General features: G+C 37.6%; 1 protein-coding gene across 1 annotated transcript in view; it reads left to right on the forward strand.

Moving 5' to 3' along the window:
• OCA2 (OCA2 melanosomal transmembrane protein) overlaps positions 1–15320 on the forward strand; it is a 186672-nt gene extending 171352 nt beyond the window's left edge. Inside the window, 1 exon segment of the mRNA XM_059839443.1 lies at positions 14719–15320. Within this exon segment, the coding sequence (XP_059695426.1) occupies positions 14719–14806 (88 nt within the window). The 3' untranslated portion in view covers positions 14807–15320.
• The last annotated feature ends 3289 nt before the right edge of the window (positions 15321–18609 follow it).

The following is an 18609-nucleotide window of genomic DNA, read 5'->3' on the forward strand; positions in this document are numbered from 1 at the left end:
TATCTGGTACACTGACATTCAAGAAGCTGTTGGTTAAGTCTTCAATCACTTCTCATGTTTACATGGCCATTGGTGGTGTCTCATTGTTCTATTCAAACTGCAGAATAAATATCTCCTCAGTTAAGTGGTTACTAAGATTATCCCACGTTTTCAATGTTGTACTACAAATCTGACTGTATTCTTATGACACAAAGTATATTTAGTCAGTGTATATTCTGAAGTGCTAGCTATTAGTGTGTCATTGCATAGAAGATTTTGAAACACTAAATATGTGCTAAAGCTTATGATTAAATAAATTACTTCAGGTTGTTTATTTCCATTGTAACTACCGGGGCACAGTATATTTTGTGCAAACTTAATACTGTAGCTGCCTTTGCAAAAAGTCTTCAAATACACTTTTAGTCCTTAATTTCAACCAGTGCATGCAAATAGTTCACTTGTTCTTTACATTTTTGCAGATATTATTCTTCATCATAGGAATAATTGGAGTTTTCAGGTTTAAGGTACACTGATGGAATATTAATTTTTGGCTTTGTGAGACTTCTGAACAGTATTTAGAATATGTAACTGTTCAGAATAAAAATTGCATGCAGAAGTATTATTGCTTTGAGCCATAATTATATATTATTCCCTACTCTAGTAATGTTTTCATGTTTGATAGGTATACATCTGAGTTGTAAACTTATTAAAATCTTAAAGCCTTTGAACTTGGTTAGAGATTATTCGTTAAGTCTTACAGCTTTTAAAACTATTTCAGTAAATGGAACTTCACTTTTCTACTTCCTGTTAAGGTCAGAAGTATATGCTGTGGTGATATCACCAGTGCACTGATTAAATCATGTTGCAATTTAAAATTAAATTGTGATAATAATGTTTTCTTTTTTTAATAACAGAATTTTAGTCTTCCTATATAACTTAACGCTTCCTTAGGAATTGCATGAAATTTCAAAATATATGCCAAACTTTAACTTCACATTTCTTTCTCTTCCCTGTTACCTTCCCATGCCTATAAGTACTCTGATTAAATTGGAGACTAGAGCTATATAATGGAAGCACATGCAAAGCTAGGTCCCTGGCTCTAATCCTTCTTGATTCATATCAAGTTATCACCTTCTAACCAGTATGTTTCAGGGGAAAAAAGAAAAGCCTTTGAAAAGTTTTTTGTTCCCTTCTTTCCATCAAAGCCTAAGTTTTCTTCTGCCTTCCTGTACAATCGTATTGCTGTGAATGTGTCGCTGTGTTTTCCACCTAATAACTTCTGAATGTGCTTATCAACTTCAAACACTTTTGGCAGGGGAGAGAATGGTGGGGATAGGAGGCTTTATTTCTCAAGTATAATTAAAACCCTTGAAATATCATCAAAGTTGGTGGCTGGGAAGAGAAAAGAAACCCTATTTATATTCTCACTGAGGGAAAGAGCAGTCTGAGGCCACACTTCTTTACACACTGAAAAAAATCCATGTAGGTGAGCATCGTTATATGTTACAGAAGAAAGGTTTCTACCTAGACAGAAAGTCAATCAAACTTAAGACACAAATAGATAGGAAAGAAGGCTTCATTGTTTTCTAATGTTGATGGAGCTGCTTGTCAGTAAAGGTAAGATTCATCTCACCTCACTTTTCCATTCTACAGTGTTGATATCTTTATTTCCATACTTGGCTCTCATTGTAGCTCTTGGGAGGTCATTCACTTCAGAGTATGAGTTGTGTGCCCAGGAGCAGGGCTTGAGCTCGTAGGGAAATGGGAGAAGATAATCCTGCTGCACAAATGGTGTGTCCAAAGCTGTAGATAAGTGAGTTGGTGGGAGCAGGGAGGAAAGGGAGCTTCAGAAGGGAGCAAGTCCAGGCAAGCAGAGGTGATTCTAAGAAGAGAAGAATGAGTGAAATGCTTGTTCACTTACATGATTTTTGTTTTTTGATTTGGAGAGAAAAAAAGCTAAACTGCTTAACTCAGTTTCTGTTTCTGTGTCAGCTGGGAGATTATATAAAGTTCACACACTGTTTTTTGTATTGAGTAACACATATTTAAATTCCCACATATGTAATGTCTTATGTTCTGATATAAATTGGTTTTTTTTCCCCAAAGAATTAGTACATTTTTTCAGCTCCATTCAGATTCATCAAATGCCAAAATTTTAGTTAATTACAACATGCTCAATTTGATTAGACAGTCACTATAGTTGCTGAACAAGAGTGTTATTCAAACATTGTTGAAATTAGAAAATGATTTTCTAATTAAATAGGGTATTTTTGCAATTATGAGAATTATTCAGTGCTGGCTGGAGAATACTTGCTTGGAGAAATTCTGTATCTCCAAACACTGTTTTGCAAAATAATTTGCAAGAGAGCCAAACAAAAAGATAACTTATATGGAAGAAACAGATATGAAATCTGGGAAACTTAGTATGAAACTTATATAAGTTTCATACCCTGTCAGTATGAAGCTTATATATATTTGCCATTTATACACTGAATAATAAACCATTCTTATGAGGAAAATATTGGTTTTTTTCTGCAGCTAGAGTTTGCTTTATCCAATGTTTTATGTTTTCCTGCCAAAGCATCATACAGGCATTTGGAGTCACATCATAATATAATTTTCCAGGCATTTAATTTTCTCAAATAATTTGACATTTTTATTAGAACTAGCAAAGTGATTTTCCCTATTACTAGATAATGTGTTAAGCAGACTATCCTGTTGTCTCCCAGCACAATCAGAGGAAAGGAGGATTTGCTGTTTACATTATTTTCATTATAATGCATTTGAATTTAGAGCAGGTCAAAGGAAGCAGTGCTTTCTATGGAATAGGAAATAGATTTTTATTTTCTTGTGTAAACTAGACACTATTTTTCACACAAAAGATGCAGTATTTACTGTATTCCTTGCTTTTTTGCTGCTTGAACTTAGCAGTGAATTTTGATAACTTAAAAAATAATTATCTTCCTGGTCATATTTGCACTCAGGGGTACTGCATTAACATAAACAGTACTAGTAAAACACTTGAATTCTAATTTCTAATTCTAACTTCCTGATCATTACTTTCAGTTTTTCAGCTTCAGTGAAGGTTACTTAGATAGGGCTGATCTAAAGTTTTCAACAGAAAAATTGCAGCTCAATAAGCTAAAACAACAGTGGTTAGGTAATGAGAGTGGTTTTAAATTGATAGTGACTCAGAACTGCTTTTATGGGAGGAGGTACAAAACTCACTCCTGAAAAATAAATAAAATGTTGTTGGTTCGGGAAGCTTTCTTTGTGGCTGTTTGTTTGGGTTGTTGGGGAGTTTTGTTTGTTTATGGTTTTCTTTGTTTGGGTTTTTTTTGGGTTTTTTTGGGTTTTTTTTTTTTTTGCGATGTTTCAGTTTTATTCCACATCATAAAAAAGTCCAGTAAAGAAAAAGGAAAGGATTGTTCTAAAGAAAGTTTGTAAAAGAGTGCTGGGCTGGAGGATTTCAGTGTTTGGGGTTTTTTTTCCCTTTCTGGTACTGTTTGACATATATTACTAAATATTACTAAAGAATTTTAAAATAATTTATGTTGCGTTTTTTTTCTTTTTTTGTGTTTGCTATTAAGCCATTTGTTATTTTCTTTACTGCTTGCTGATAATAAAGCAGAAAAACTATTAGAGGTTCAAAATAAATGTCACCATTTGGATAAATTGTTTTTCTAGTACTATGGAAACTATATAAATAATAGATTTTCTAAAGGCAAAGAGGAAAAAAACCCCTAAATATTACACTCAGTAAATACTCATATTCCATCTCTGGTACTGTAAGAATATTAATACCTAGCTTGTTTCAGATTTTTTCATGATGCTACAGTAAAAATGCATTAAAGTGTTTTACTGTACCCTCTCTTTCTAAGACAGAAAATTCAGAACTCTGTTAAGCTTAGCTCTGTTAACCTTTAGAGAAATAAACTAACATGGAAAACATCTTAAACATATCTGAAATAATAATCCTGATATTTTAGAAAGCTAATTTTGTGTTTCTGTGGTGGGACTTTGGAAGAGTTCAGAATCACTTGATTACACTTAAACCAATTGTTTGACGGTCCAAGCTGTTCAAAGGACTAAAACAGAAAAAGGATGAAGACTGGGGTACCCGGGTGTAACCTGGGTGTAAATTGCTGACCCAGGCCATCTCCTACATAACTCACTCGTTAGTGAGCTTCTATTACCCTCCTGTGTTCTGTAATCAGTTAAGTGTGGACCCATTTGCATGCTTGCATTCCAGGAGTAGCAATCCTTCCCTTCCTCTGCAGAGTTGGAGATGGGAGGAGAGAGGCAGAAATAAGTGGAGCAAGCATCTTAGTTTTCACCCACTTGTTGAAAATATAAATATTATCTTCATAATTAAAAAAGAAAAAATCCAGTGCTTTTATTTCTGTTTTTCCCTCATTTCAGACACTCTAATTCCTATTTCCAGCACAGGCCTGAGTAACACTCACGATGGTGTGGGTTAGATGACAACACCAGGACTAATGTGTCTTTCTCAAATAATTTCTGAAAATGTAGTACATTTTTAGGAGTAGAGAACTGGACTTTCTCAAGCTCTGCCCTATCAGCTGGAAGTGCCTTGAGGCCTAAGTTGGCCATTTGTAACAATTAGACAGTGATGCTTCTGCCTGATTGATTACATTATCTGGGAACTGCTCGTGTAGCTAAGCCCATGTTTAATCATCCTGCTGGTGGTGCTTATCTGCCTTCCCACATTACACTTTTTCCATCTTCTCCATCTGTTAGGTCTCCATGAGGTGACCTTGTTGTGGTTTTCAGTACCTGAAGGGAGTCTATGAGAAAGGTGGAGAGAGGCTATTTGCAAGACCATAAAGGCTCCAAACAGAAAGCAGACTTAGGTTAGATATTAGAAACATCTTTACTGTGAAGATGGTGAGACATTGGAAGAGATTGTCCAGAGAGGCTGTGGATATCCCATCCCTGGAAGTGTTTAAAGCTGGACTGGAGGGAGCTCTGAGGAACCTGGTCTAGCCAGATGTTATCCCTGCCCCCTGCAGAGGGGGTGGAACTAGATAATTTTTAAGGTCTCTTCCAACCCAGACCATTCTATGATCCTATGATTTTCTTTCATCTTGTTAAAAATGTTGGTATATACATCTGTGACAATTCAGAGGGTATATTTAAATATTATTTATTTTTCTAATGCTTTTTATATGGGAGCTTTAAAATGCTGTGGAATGGATGCACTTCAAATAGAATTCGTTTCATTTAACCTTAGTTTGCTAGTGCACTTAAAATCAGACTGTTTATAAAAAGTTTTCCTTTTAAAGAGCAGGTAAGAGCTCAGATCTGTGGCTCCTCTGGGGCAGAAAGGCCTGTCCCCTGCAGTGCACCATGATGGCAGTGAGGGATTGTAAGTCTCCATCTGCCCCCTCATTTACCTTTTGTTAACATTTCATGGTGGGTGGGAGGGAAACCTCCAAGTGCACCCTGCTGGAATGAAAATCTCCGCTCTCTGCACAGCCTGTAGCATAGGGCTTGTGGTGGAAAGTTTACTGGCCTTACATCATTAACACCCTTTTATCAGGAGGCATCTGCTGAATTCGTAATGAAAAATAATCATTAGTGCACAGGAAACATTCTTCTACTTCTTAATTAAAAATGCAATTACATTGCTCCTTTGTCCTGGTGAACTTCGGTACACGAGTTCTCTATCATTACATTGTGTGGCACTAGAATGGGAATCTCAAAGTGGAGAGAAAAAGAGGGGTACAGGGTGGAACATACTCCTTTTTATGCAACATCTGTCTTTTTAGCAATGTCTAGGGTTTTAAAAATAGTTGTGTGTGCTCTGATGAAATTATTAATGAATGGGCTGATGAATCTCTACCAAAAAATGTAATTTCCTTTTATCTTGTGCTTTAATCAAAATAAAAGAGTCCATTTGGAAGAAAATAAAACCTAAGAAAAGTGCCCCAAGATACCATTTGTGAGGGCTGGAATTAAGGACATTAATGGAAATAACATTCAAGCAACTTCCTCTCCTGAATCCTTGCTAAGAAAAAGCAAGATAATAAAGAGTTAGGAAAGGTTATTTAATTTGAAAGATTTTGGAACTAAAATAAATCACAGTAAATTTCTGCCATACCCATTATCTTTGATTTGTTTAAACCATATAAAAATACATTGTAGTCTAAAAAATGGGTAGATACATTTTGTTTCAAAAATGAGCAAAACATTTCAGTTTATGTGACATTTCTATAGCAGGGAGATTTGAGCTATAAAAAGGTATTTAAAGAAAAATGTCCTTAAGCCTCGAATTTGCTTTTGGCAAGAGAGAAAAGCATATAATTGCCAGAAGTGAGTTTAAAATATGCTAAATGTTTCATAAAATACAGAAACTGTAACTGCAAATATTGCAAAACCCATTTCAACAGTCCTAATGCACTCATTTTTGCACAGTAAACCTCACTAGTTTTGTAAAAATCTGTCTCATTAGTAGAATATTTGTATCAGAACCATTCAAACAATTCATGAGAACAAGTGCTGTCAGACAAGACGTACTTCATTGATTTTCTCTTCTAGCTGGTCATGATGATTTTAATCTTCTTAAGCTCAGACTCACAACCACACCTCATTACACAGATGTGTGGAAGAGAAATAAGTATAGTTTTCCCAGGAAGCTGAGCCAATTACATACATTTGCATTTCCTAGACTTTAGAATGGCATGAAGATTTCATAACAAAACCAGAAGCCGGAAATTGAGGATAAAATTTGTTTTGGGATCTGCCTAAAAGATGTAGAGAGCAAATACATTGCTAATATGTAATGATAGATCCAAGGATGACATGAAGTCACAAAAAGCACTAACAGATCATTTGGAATCTTTATGCCTCACTTTATTGTGGCATGTCATACTTCTTTAGTAGAGTATGAACTAGTCTGTCTATAGAGAAGACCTTCCCCTAATATTCATAGAAACTTGGAATCTTTTAGCTTGTAAAAAGACCCTGAACATTACCAAATGTCATTACCCTAACGTTGCAGAGTTCACCTCCAGGGATGGTGACTCCACACTTCCCTGAGCAGCCTGTTCCAGTGCCTAACCACCCTGTCAGTGAAGAAATTGTTCTGAACATCTAACCTAAATTTTCCCTGGCAAAACTTGAGGCTGTTTCCTCTTGCCCTATCACTGGTTGCCCAGAAGAGACCAACTGACACCTTGCTACAACCTCCTTTCAGGTAGTAGTTGAGCAATAAGGTCACCCCTTAGCCTCCTCTTCTACAAGCTAGACAACCCCAGCTTCCTCAGCTGCTCCTCACAGGACTTGTACTCCAGCCTCTTCACCAGCTCTGTTTCTCTGGATACAATCCAGTATCCCAGTGCTTTCCTTGTGAAAGTGAAGGGCCCAGAACTGAACACAGGACTTGAGGAGTGGTCTCACCAGCACAAGGGCACAATCACTGTCCTGGTCCTGCTGGGCACACTATTTCTGTTACAGGCCAAAGTGCCATTGGCTTTCTTGGTCACCTGGGCACAATTTGGCTCATGTTCAGTGGCTGTTGACCAGCCACTGGGGTAGATTTTCCAGCCACTCTTTCCCAAACCTGTAGCATTGAATGGGGTTGTTTGGCTGAAGTTTATTATATGCCTCTAGGCGGATCCACACAGACAAATTTATCTATATTATGTTTGTCTTTCTGAGAAAAATATTATACCTAGTTCTGTGTGTTCAGGTCTGTTTCTGTACTTGAGATTGTGTTCTTCCCTGGCTGTCTGCAGGATTTCACATTTTTCTATTGGAATAGTATATTTATTTTTAAAAGAAAGATGAGATACCCTTGTCATCTAACAATTGTCTGGCTGATTTTTAAATGATCAATTACAGTATCTTTTTTACTAGAAGTAATGTGTCTTCCAATTTTTTCATGATTTTTCTTACTGGCTACTAACTCACCTCATGTGAATGGGCTTTCGATAATTATCAGTCACTTATTCTGACAGTCCTGTATTTAATCTCAGTTGCACCACAGAGACCTAGACAGAGACTGGAACAGATATTGTATTAACAGTCATTTGAAACTGCCAGGTAGAGGTGGCAGACCTCTATTGTCTCAGAATAAAAGTCTGAAATTCTTCTTTCTGTAATCAGAATTTTGAAAGGCCAAGGAAAGGCCCATTGCTTGTTCTGCATATAACTCTGCAGATAACTATAAGAGCCAAACACCTTTAGGAGAATATTCTAGATAGCATTTTTCTATTTTCCTTCTCAGGATCTGGTTTTCCCTATATTAAGTTTACTCCAGGCAGTAATTCCGTGGAAAATCTTGGCATAGATTCAAACAGAAAGAATATAATGAGAAATTGTTAAAAATTTAGCAAGCCAATGAATATAGAATTATAGGTTTTGTTCTGTGTTTTAAATTTCACAGAAACTCCTATGTATGGTAACTAGTAGGTAACTACACTATAATTTTTATGTAATTCCAGACTATATGAAATTCACAGTAATTTAATGTTAAATTAATGATCACTTGCTGTTTTAGCCACCTGCTTTCTGAGCTACAACAGGTGTCTAGATTTGAAGGGGCCATGAGTATATGATAAACATTTTGAATGTGTTTTCTTTAAGCTGATAGGAAAGTCCATACGTTCCTTTCAGATAAGCTGGATCAGTGTGTCAAAGACTAGCAATGATGGAAAGGTTGATACAACTGAAATGATAGGGCTCTCAGAAGGTAGTCTGCATGGATAGAAATGGAAAGAAGAAATAGGATGAATATTGTAGTTATATCCTTTTGTTGATGAGAAAATTACTTACTTTGCAAATTAAATAATGACATTTCATTAAAATGTGTAACTTTCCTTTTGTTCAGAACTACCCTTATGTATGTCCTAAGCATGCTCACACCTGAGTCTCTTTTTTGAGGCTGCTTTCAGAGACTTTTAGATCTTCTTTTAAGAATGAGTTTGTATTTATCAAAATTCCAGAACAAAACACTTCATACAGTGAGAGACTGTTCAAGACTGAGAAGAATTATCTCTCTTCTTTTCTTCATTAAATAATTTCTGATGAGATGTCAGTCTTCAGGTGTGCAGATGATGCCTACTTATCCTGTGTTGAATAACAGAGGAACAAATAAAAGTCTGAGAATTACAGAGTGGTTGAGGTTGGAAGGGACCTCTGGAGGTCTCTCTCAAGCAGGACCACCCAGAGCCTATTTCCCTGGGCCATATCCATATGACTTTTGAATACCTCCAAGGATGGAGACTCCACAATCTCCCTGGGCAACCTGTGTCAGTGCTTGGTCACCAACACAGTAAAAAAAAAGTGTTTCCTGATGTTCAGACAGAACCTCCTGTGTTTCATTTTGCTCTGTCTCTGGTCCTTTCCCCAGGCATCACTGAGGAAGACCTGGTGCTGTGTTCTTTACACAATGCCCTCAAGAACTTATAGACATTGATGAGTTCCCCTCTGAGCCTTCTCTTCTCCAGGCTGCACAGCCCCAGCCCTCAGGCCTTTCCTTGTATTATTGATCTTCCAGTCCTGTAATCATTGTAACCCTTCACTGGGCTCTCTCCATTATGTCCATATCTCTTTTACTGGGAAGGCCAAAACTGGATCCAACACTCCAGGCTGGCCACTCCAGGTTGGATCCACTCCTCAGAAGCGCTGAATAGAGGGAAAGGATTACCTCTCTTGACCTGATCGTAATATTTTCTTAATGCATCCCAAGATACCATTATCCTTCCTTGTTGCAAAGACAAGTTCATGGTTCATGTTCAATTAGTTTCGACCATCTGTCCAGGCCCTGTTTCTGCAAAAACTGAGGTTATAACTTCTGTAGAACCTGCAGCATGAAACTGATACAAAATGAGAAAAACCGAAATTTTAAGCCTGATTAAACTCTACCAGTTGAATTTAAATTTTGCATTAAATTGCAAATACAAGTAGGAGTTAAAGTTAGCTTTAACATTTTTTTTAGCTCTTACCCCTGTCTACCACCAGTCTTCTCTCACTGCCAATGGTCTGGTCTTGGGAGATTTCTGCTGTTGCTTTTCCACTGAGAATCCACTGAAGGTTCCCCCTTTCTTAGGAGACATGTGCCTTCCACAGATTTCCCCAAGGATGCACAGGCTGGGCAAGTTTTGAGCTGTCAATGAAGGTAGTGCATGTAGGCAAGGTTTTCATGCATGAGAACATCTTATATTTTGTGTCCCATCAAGCAGAACAGGGCAATGAACCTGGGTCTTATACATACTGGATCCTACTGGCTCTTGAAGCATCACAAAATAGAGCTGCAAGGTAACAAATGTAGGAAACCAGTTTGTTCAAGAAAACTCAGTTCTGACCCCAAAGGCTTCACTATTATTATTTAGCAAATAATATGGGATAAACTTACAACCTAAGAAAACTGTAATATTCACTTCCATAGAAACTTAATAAAAATAGATTTTATTCCCAGAATAATCATAAAGTGGTTTTCCTTTTTCCAAGCAAATACAGGGCCAGAAATCTTGCAGTGAGACAGAATTAGAAATATCTAGGTCATTTCCAGCAAAAAGGCTCACTTCTCTTGCTAGTTTTATGCCCACAGTTGACTTCTAATACATATTTCACACTTACCTCCACAGAGTTTCATTTTGTTCATTTCAAATTCTCATTTTGGTTTCCTAAGAAAGATTATGCTGAATTCTGCTCTCCACAGAGTCTGACATCTCCCCCACACTGGGACAATTTGCAAGCTTTTCGTTACTGGATCGCTGAAGTTATTAATAAGTAAAACTTTGTCCAAGGCAGGTCCCTGGGGCTCTCACTTGAAAGATTCTCACTATCTCACACTGAGCTAACATCTGCTTTTTGTGTATATTTAGGTTGGGCCACTTCATTTAGATAGGAGTTTTCCATGTAAGCCTCTAATATGAAGAGGAGGAGGGGGAAAAGGGAGTGACTGCTAAATCCTGCCATCCTTCCCTTTCTTGTATCTGAGCTTGCTTCCTCTCTGCAATGGCAAGCCCTCCCTCAGCTGGCTGCAGAGCGCCAAGATGCCCTTTTTGAACCATGCAGGCTCTGTGTATATCCCTGTCTGGAGAGAGGAAAAGACAAGGAAAGTGCAGTGCAGGATGCAAAAATGTATTTTTATGCAAATATGATCATTAGTGTTTCTCATGAATCTGAAGTTTTAGAACACAAAAGGTTTTGTGTTCTAAACTCCACTGATCCTTTTCCCTGGAGAGGAGCAAAAGAATGACATGGCCCTTTTGATTCCAAGGGGTATTCTGGAAATAAGAGTGGCTGGAAGTAAGTTTTACATTGTTTAATATGCATTCTTGGACTTATTATAACTAAAGAAAATATTTGTAACCGTACATCGTGTCATATGTGGCATAGGACAGGAACTTTTTGTTCCTTGGGAAAGAGCAATGGGTAGTGTAAGCAGCACGATCCCACGATACTCAAGCACTCTATTAACTCTGCAGTAACTAATACTTAGTGTGTTTATCTCTTCTCGCTCTGGTACACAAATTCCACATTGAATTTGATCCAATTACATTAGTGCTCAGGCCAGCAAGCCTGAAATTCAGACCTCAAGTTGTGGGGTAATTGCCCATGCAATGAGCATAACAGCTTTGCAATTGTGCCCTGTGCAAGCACCCACACTATGTGCAGTGAGGGTCCTCCCCAGGCCGGCTGATTCTGCCTCCAGCTACACATTTGACTGGCACTGTGACAGTGGTGGCGTGATCCCAATTCCTGCATGTGGCCCTGTGTAATTAATCCATTTTCTTGCATGTGCCTCCTCCAGGTTTGAACAAATCTTTTGTTCTCTTTTCAGTGGTAAAGTAGCCCTTGAATCTTTTTGGATCCTTTCTTCCCCTTACCAGTCTTCACAAAGGCAACATATTGCCATTCATTGCTGAGCTACTGTGCATTCTCCAGGAAGGTTTGGTAGGTGGCATTAATACAGACTAAGATCTGCTCTGTCTCCAATCCTCCCAGTGCCAGCTCATTGCTTGCCATGTGTGAGGTCAAGAGATCTATGTTTTCTGTCAAACAGCAGTTGCTGCTCATATTAGTGCTGCAGCAATCTCCAGCTCACTAGCCTGTCATGGAGATAGAGCCACAGGGGGCATTCATTAAATATACTAAAGGATGTAGTAGGGGGTTTTAGCTACCCTATTTAATTCCTATAGCCATTGCTGGGTTTGCTTTTTTTCTTGTCTTATCAGGACACTTGTCTAAGTGAGATTAGGCAATGCCACAGATCAGATTGGCTCACAGAAGAATGGGAACGGTCTGCAAAACAGCTGGCTAGCCAGGAAATTAATTTACTTATTTTTGGAGGGTTTTTTTCCCCTAAAATAACTCCAGGAGAAGCATTAGCTCTTCGGTTTTACAATATAGTCAGCTTGATCATAGTTTAGTGATTGAAGAGTATTCAGCTCTTTCAAGAAACAAGTCATTCAAAAGCAAGGGTCTGACCAGTTGGATTGGAAAACAAATAATACTTCTCTGCAGTATATTTATGCATGTTCATAAGAAAAAAAAAACCCTTCCACCTCCCAAAAAATCCTCCAAATGCATTTCAGACTTTTCAGGAAATATTTGAAAGCTGTGACAATTCTCTAACCCTTTCTAGCAATCTTTTGTACCTTTTTCCATTCACCTCTTGGACACAGCTGTCCCTTCTCTCTAATCTCTCTTTTTTTTTTTCCCAAGTCCAAATGGCAGCTTAACATCAATGGTTTTGGAGGTAGAAGAGCAATAATGATGCCTGATGCCAAAATGGCAGAAGAGGCCAGCTCACCAGGTCCAAAACCCTAGAGGGATGATGAAGAAAGCCTCTGGAGACAGGCATGGTGGGAACTGTCCTTCTGAGGCAGATCTTGCCGGCAATTGAGTGATGGACACAGGGACACTTCTTGTACCCAAGGAGCCAGGCCAACTTCCTCAGAGGGGTGTCAAGGACACAGAAATGAGATCACCTGTCAGTCTGACAGTCTTCTCTTTGCACATTTTCTGTCTGCAGGGGGTTTCCTTTTCTTCTCTTGGATTGAATCTATTTCTGTAGGTGTGTGAGATAAGCACAGTTCCATACTGGGTTGAGTGACCATGAAGCTGGCATAATGGACAAACTTGCTCTTTCCTAAATAATTCCTACATATTTTTATGAGGGCTTGTTTTCATTAATTTCCCAGTTATTCTACGAACTTTGTAGACTAGGGCTGATTATTTTTGTGTTTGCAGTGACCTTCACTGCTGGTAGAATTCCTTTCTCAGAAACTCAAACCAATGACTGTTATAGGCACTTTGGATCTGCTGGCCACATCTATGCCTCTGCCAGTCAGTTTTCCAGAGAAACAGCAACAGAAGAAACATCTCATGAGGATCTCATGAGTTTAGGGCAATGACACAGCTGCAGGCAGAAAGCAGATGGCAATGAGCAATTGAGAGTTTTAGTTTTCATTTTATGCAAGGGATTCATAGCCTGAGGAATTGGGGGCCACATTTAATGCCCCAAGACATCTCTTCTAGCCGTAGCTTGCTAAGGGAAGGAGCTGCTCATTCAACCAAGCTCAGAGAATAATGTCCTCCTGTCCCCTAGAAAATGGGCATCTCTTAGAACTCTGTCAGCAATGGCAGAGGGGAAGAGGCTCAAGTAACTTCCAAAGGGCAAAGGCAGGCAGAAAGGCAGAATTAGTATACCCACATGTGTAAGCTGGTCTTAGTTCAAGAAAAAGAATTAATAAAATGCTGAACTTCAGACAACATTGCTGGGCTTTTCTGAGTTTTATGAAAACTCTTGTCTGAATCTGGCAAAAGAAAGTGTATAAGGGTATCATTTGTGGCATGATCATTTCTCATCTCAGCTCTCCTTGTGATTTCAGTAACATAAAACAAATTAGTGTGATCACAGCAGAGTTTTTTCACAGACTCCTCGTATCATACAAAAATGCTTTTGAGTTTCAGAAAACCTCTTACTTTTTCACAGTTCTGAAAGACCTACAGATTTAGCCATCAGGACTTGGCCAACACCCCAGCACCCTTTTCACTTGTCTGTCTCTGCTCTCTGTGTTTGTCAGTCTAAAAAGAGGTAATAAATCTGGGTGTTGCCTGAAAATCTTTTCCTGTGGTGAAAAAAAATAGTTTTTTGGGTAGAGCAGGAAGGTTTTAGTAATTTTACAAGTGCCTGGGGCTTATTTCCAACAGTCTGTTAATACTCAAGTCTGTTAGACATGGTGAGAGGTATGAAAGGGGGGTGCTAGCTGGATGTGACTCAGATCAACAGGGAAACAATTTAATGGGTTTGATCCATACATGTTGTGTTTCAAAGTGCCATACCAGGAACATACACCGAATCTGAAGGGTTGCACACTTGAAAGTAATTTCTAAGCTGCATAATTTGTAAGAATTGTTATTTTACCTGTATAATTGCATGTTATGTGCTAGGGAAAAAACCTGAAAACTGCCAAAACAACAAAGCATGCAAGATTCTCAGACAATGTAAATTACAACAGATGTTCTGAAACCAATGAAACTATGTGAATTTTGACCTCATATCTCTAAGGTTGGAGGTAGAAAGGTGAGCTTGAATATGATACTGTTATATGCTCAGAACCTCTCTGCTTTTGGTATTACTATGAACATATTTTTCACTTGGAATGTGTAGGATAATTCAAACTACCCTCGTTGTAAATTGGTTGGAGGACAAACTATAGTAACCTTACTAATCTTTGCTTTCTTTTATTGTTGTTCCAGGTTAGGTTTCCCCATGATGATCGTGTCCTGTACCATTGGGATGTGCTATCTTCTTGTTGCTCATGTTGTAGTAGGTTGGAACTCATAGTAATTTATACTTTCAAGACTCAGATAAACTTTCCCTTTTGTTCAGTTTATATCAGAATGCTAAGAACACATATGAAAGGAAAACAATGTGTAAAATCCCAGCATATGGTATCAATCAAAATGATTGTTGGCATAAAATTCAGATATGGTCATTCTTAACCTTTTGTTTTATGAACAATATGGAGAATTAGACGATCTAAATTAAAAGAATCCATATATTTCATTATGAATGCAATTAGTGTGCAGATAAAAAGGAACCATCTCAAGGGAATATGCTGTGCCTGAAAGTTTGTATTGACACAATCTGAGTATAGTCACAGATGAAAAATTCATTCACAATAGCAGATGTTCAGTAATTTCTTTTTAGGGCTTCATTTTTCTTTGTCAATATATTTAGCTATTTGTATGAAAGTAATTAATATTCAAGTTGTAATAATTGAAAGTTAAGCAGAATATCTGTACACTTTGAAGGATGTATCATTATCTACATTAAAAATAAACACATGTCCTGAAAATGTGCTGTGGAAGGAATTATTATTTTGGTAGCAGGATTGTATTGCCCAGAGGCTTTGGTTTTCATTTTAAAGTTCCTAAACAATGTTATGCTACTTCTATTTTTTTTTTCTAAAAATAAACTAATGCTACTCTTCTTATAAAAGGACAATCAAAAATAGTGATAAAGCATCAAACATCTTCCATTTAATCATTAATTCATTTTTGTGAAGGAGTACTCTGAGTATTTTAATAGGTTAATACACTATATGGAACAATGAGCTCATACTATGGCTTTGATTTCCTTATCTCTGGTGATAATGTTTTAAACCACATATATTGTTTTATATAATTGGTTGCCAGAACAGGTCAAAATTGTCTTTATGAGTATTAAGTCCTGTGAGCTACTCAAGAGTTCAATGCCAAATCTTCCAAAACCTTGATGGGTTTGGCCTGAATTAATGGTGGGTGTGTTTTATCTTGAGTCAGAAAAATTGGCAACCTGGTGAGTGCAACACAAGTGGGTGAGGCTAAATTACAGGAAGCCAGTAGAAATGATCAAATGTGGCTTTTGCTTCTGCTTAGTCCTTGAGGTAACCAGGTAAGTGAGAAAGAAGCAGTATATCCCCTGCCAAAGTGAGGAGATGTGAGATTATTCATACGTCCTGTTTTACTCATATATAGGTTGCATCCCTCACCAGGATTTGTTTTAAATGGGAAATGCTAAGAGGCCAATGCAAATGAGGCACAGCACCCACTCCAAGCAAGAGCTGACACCTTTCCTCGTAGGTTCAGGGATAGCAGAGAAAGTGTGTGGAGCCAGAGGGGAAGAGCTGATTCCAGACCTCTCCCCAAGATATCCATCCCCACCCATGCCCAACCCCCCAGATCAGTGAAGTGTCCTGTGGTGGGGCTGAGTTTGGAACACTGCTGAGAAACCTCGAGGTTGTGCTAACAGTGACCACCTGTAGAACAGAAGATATTCTCCCAGAACCTGCATAACTTCTGAATCCTTTTATAGATATAAAACAAAACAAAACAGAAAAAAAAATCCCACAAAACCAATACAAAAAACCTCACCAAACCTCTATAAGTCTGGATCAAAACAAAAAAAAAAAAAAAAAAAACAAAACAGAACAGAACAAAGAATAAATGATGACCCTGAAAGACACTCCTTCATGCAGTATTTCTGCAATTGAATTTGACCTGTCTTACTCTCAATATAAAAAGCAGTTTACTATGTAATAACTGGAATTCTGTTTCAATTAAACAAAAATTTATTTTAATCAGTTTTACACTGATCTCTGGTTAAAAATAGCCACAGGGTATTTTATAACCCTCAATATTTCTCACAGTGGGGCAATATTGATGCATTCATTGATTGCACAAGAACTGTTGTATTAAGCCCTAGAAAATGCAAAATCAGCTTCTGCTAAAACATGACATTTTAAGTTTTTTTTTCTATTCTGTTACATTAAAACCCAGTTTGCATGTATGAGTATAAAAATGATACTATGTCACACAAAACAGTATGCTAATTATTTTGGTTGTGGTTTTTAAGGATTAAAAAAATTAACTAAAACCATATTCTGCTTCAGAACCCTTGAAACTTTCCTGTAAAATGTAACCAAACTGTGCTAATAATGCAATCACACTAGCTGGTAAAAAAATGCATTTTGCACTTACTGTCTGCTGGAAGGAAGAAAACAGAAATGCAGCAAATGTTATCCATTTATTCATGTCAGCAAATACTTCTGAACACATTGGTGCCAGAGAGATCTCACAGGCTTCAGGAGTGCTACATCAACAGCGTTCAAATGGGATTTTCTTTCTGCTATGTAACTTGTCCTTTGGAAAGAAAACAAGTAATGTGCAGGGAGTACAAAGTCATGTTGATAACAACACTTTTAGACAGCTGAACTTGAGTTTATTCTGCTTCAAGGATTTTTTTTAATGACACATTATTTTGCTGAGGATTTTCTTAATATAAACTAACTTTTCTTCCTTCAACAATCTTTCATCTTCTTTTGCACAGCCAAGAGCTCAGTAAGACCTTAAATGAAAAAGCAAATTGTAAAAATAAAATAAAATTGTTTGTTTACACAGAGCTTTGTGTGAGTGCAATGAAAATTACCCAGGTGCTTCAGATAATTTCAAGGTAATGAAGTACACTTTTCATTGCCTTCCATTATAGTTATCAATGTAATCTGCACATCAAAAGGGCACAATTACAGTGGCTACATCCTGGACAAAACCAGTGTGCAGTATTCCATAAAAATGGATGGGATCTGAAGAGTGGGTGGAAGTTATTTTTCCAGTGAAATTCTCTCTAAATAACTAAATAAAATATTAGTTAAGTAATAAATAATGTAGAAGTGTATTATATTTAGTATATCTAAAGTATATCTTTAATATGTCTATATCTTTAGTCTGTCTAGTATATGTCAGAGGATGGTTTCCTCATTTTCATTGACATTCTATTAGGCTATTTGGTGATGTTTGTTTTAAGACATATAGTAAATATAAAGATATGATTCTCTGAAGTCTACTTGCCCTTTCTGAGCTGTGTAAAATGCAATAAGATAGCAGCATATGAATTACAGGGCTATCAGGCAAAGTAAGCCACGCTGAGTAAAAGAAACCATCTCCAGCAGATAAGCAAGGCAATCACTGAAAGCAAGGAAAGAATCAGAAAAATAATAGAGCTTCACCAAAGAGTGAGCTATGTAGCAAATAACAGCACTGAGAGTGGCCAGGGGTCTGCCCAGCCCAGCATCTGCCCTGGCAATTGGCTTAGCAGCTGCCTCTTTCGAAGCACAGAGCAAACATCAAACTGCCTTCTCTGCGACTCAGAGATTCTTGAATGAGAGACAGCACCTTAAATACATCACAGCCAATGGATTGTCCTTCCACAAACTTATCCAGATCCTTGCTGAACCCATGTGAATTCAGCTGTCTCAACAGCTGAATAGTTTATCAACAGATGAACTATACATTGTGGGAAAATGATTCCAGATGTTGGCTTTGTACCTGTCCTTTGCTAATTTATTTTTATGACACCTCTCTCCAAATTCCTTTCCCAAGTTTTTTGGTTGAGGAGGGGTAACACATAGCCATCTTTTTTCTGAATCATGATTCTAAAGATCTATTTTCAGTCTGGAAACCATAGTTCATTTGTTCAGTTGCTATAAGGAAATGGTCTCATATCTTTGCTCATCCCCTTTTCCACCTTCCAAAGTTTCACTATGGCCTTTTTGAGTTGAAAAGGTGAGAAGTATCAACGCTAGCCAAGACACCATGGATTTACACAGC

Source organism: Haemorhous mexicanus, chromosome 2 (assembly GCF_027477595.1).
Source record: "Haemorhous mexicanus isolate bHaeMex1 chromosome 2, bHaeMex1.pri, whole genome shotgun sequence".
NCBI classification, from domain to species: domain Eukaryota; kingdom Metazoa; phylum Chordata; class Aves; order Passeriformes; family Fringillidae; genus Haemorhous; species Haemorhous mexicanus.